Raw genomic sequence first — 2381 nt, 5'->3', positions numbered from 1 at the left:
TAAAACAAAAAAGTTTATCTATCCTTTGGAAGGGCGGGTCATGATCTACTTTCAAATATTATATTTGTAACAAAATCAAATTGATCGAGACGAAGTAATTGAGTCCCCATGCACGCAACAGTATCTAACCGAATCGATGTAAGAGAAGAATCAAAGCAAAGGTGTCACCGTATAAAATAGTGGTGGGTGGGTATGGTCGTGCACATCACGATTCAGTAGTCTGGTCATATGGTCAACCAATGCAACCTTGTACTAAAATCACAATCCTATTAAGGGATGGAGAGACTACGAAGAGAAGCTATAAAAGAGACGTTATATTAACACTAGAGTATATAGATTAAGGAGTGATTGTAAGACAGACAATTGCATTTTATACATTTCTTATTTTATTTTACTCTTATAAATGCTTGGAAATTTTCCCTCCAAGAAGAGAGGGAGGTATGATGTCTACATGTCAAACTACTACCGAATAAAAACAGAAGGGGCTTTCCTCTGTTTACGCCCAAATTTTCCGCTTCACCTCTTCTCTCCTTCTCAAACTCCGTTGAACACATCAATCAATCAAATCTCACCCTAAAAGAATAAAAAAAAATTATTTATTTTTTTCAAAAATAGTTATTGTTAACATCATCTCCTTCCTTCTTCCTCCAGATAAAAAAAAATCAAGGTATTCTTTCTTGAATTCATGCTTCTTTTTTAATGATCTGAGATCAGCTTGCGTTTTCCTCGAATTTGATCGGACATTCTTATTTTTTCTCTGGATATAGTGCCGCATTTGAATGGCGTGAAGACTGTGTTATATAACAAGTTATGTATCAATCTACGTCAAACAAACAGGGAGAATCTTCTTCGTCTTCTTCACAGCCTCCTCAACAACAGCAGAATGCTAATGAACAAGACCAGGAGCAACATGTACGTCTCTCTCTCTCTTTTTCTCATTTTCAATATTCATCTCCCTATTAATATTGATCAACATATATATTGTTTCTTCCTTATCATAGGGTGACACATGTAGTATTCCTCCTGCTCAGTCTGGAAACGCTGACTCTCGTTCCCGTGGCACCGGCAACAACAACACGGTAGTTACTTTCTTTCTTACATGATTGTGTCCCTAACACAGAACCATACACTATCCTTCATTTTCATGTTAATTTGTGATTTCTTTTTAATGTAAAAACACAACATATCTAATCAAATGTACAATGCAAACGAAAAAGAAACAATCCTTTTAACTCTGAGTATGTTGATTGCGTTTATGTTTAGATATATCTCTGAGTATTTAGTGAATTTGTAGGTATTCAAGAGTGGACCTCTATCTATTTCATCAAAAGGTATGTTTTACTTGCTTCTTAATTAGCATGATAAGCTTACTTTCAGGAAGCCTTTTGTGTGTATTTTTTTTTTTTTTTGCAATGCTATGATGTCCAGCTTAGGCTAGTAAGGACATATATCATGTGATCATGGCAAGTGGGTTATGCTGGCTGTGCTCACTGTGGCTGCTATATCTTAAAACTAGCTCTTACCTCCTTATGTTTCACTTTTACACCTTTTCACATTTTCTTGGGGGATTGTTGATAAGTAGTGTTGGGATATAACTCTAGTGCTAAAATTCGTATTAATTTGGTTGATGTTATAAAAGGAACGAGAATTTTATTGTATCGCGGGAATTTAAATAAGGGCAAAATTTATACCCGTAGAATTTATAACAATGATAGAAAGAGTTTATTATAGAGAGAAGAGAAGAGTGAATGATGATTTATAAACGATCGAATCGATCGTCTATATAGAAGTAGAATTTACTGTGCAAATAGTGCAGCGGACCCCACATCTTTTTATATTTTTAACATAATCGGCTCCTCCCCCCTTTTTTGACTTTCGTAACACTCCCCCTTGGGGACCGGTGTCACTATCCATTCTCGCTTAACGTCTTTGTTGCCTCGTTAAAACCTTTCTAGGAAAACCCAATGGAAAAAACCATAGTAAGGTAAAAAGAGTACAACTACGTAAGCTCCCCCTCGAATAAGCAGTCATATATCCTTCTGATGACGCATTCCAATGTTATGGACATGTTTTCTGAATACTGAAGTCGGAAGTGATTTTGTGAAGAGGTCAGCTGCATTGTCGCATGATTGAACATATCTTACTTCAATCTCTTTATTCTTCTCGAGCTCTTGAGTGTATGAGAAGAACTTCGGAGGTATATGTTTGGTTCTATCGCTTTTGATATATCCTTCCTTCGTTTGAGCAACACATGCCGCGTTATCTTCATATAGAATAGTTGGCTCCGTATTTTCGTCAATCCCACTGCTTGAACAGATGTGTCGTCTTATTGATCTTAGCCATACACATTCTCTACTTGCTTCATGGAGTGCAATGATCTC

At 36.3% G+C, this 2381-nt stretch overlaps 1 protein-coding gene across 1 annotated transcript in view; it reads left to right on the top strand.

Moving 5' to 3' along the window:
• The first annotated feature begins 589 nt into the window (after positions 1-589).
• Positions 590-2381, top strand: part of LOC106310251 (rho GTPase-activating protein REN1-like) — a 10298-nt gene continuing 8506 nt past the window's right edge. Inside the window, exons 1-4 of the mRNA XM_013747489.1 lie at positions 590-667; positions 768-912; positions 1002-1079; positions 1295-1331. Of these exons, the coding sequence (XP_013602943.1) occupies positions 811-912; positions 1002-1079; positions 1295-1331 (217 nt within the window). The 5' untranslated portion in view covers positions 590-667; positions 768-810. The remainder of the gene's footprint in view (positions 668-767; positions 913-1001; positions 1080-1294; positions 1332-2381) is intronic.

The sequence above is a fragment of the Brassica oleracea genome, chromosome C8, assembly GCF_000695525.1.
Source record: "Brassica oleracea var. oleracea cultivar TO1000 chromosome C8, BOL, whole genome shotgun sequence".
Classification (NCBI taxonomy): Eukaryota; Viridiplantae; Streptophyta; class Magnoliopsida; order Brassicales; family Brassicaceae; genus Brassica; species Brassica oleracea.
This window is presented reverse-complemented; position numbering and strand designations above follow the sequence as displayed.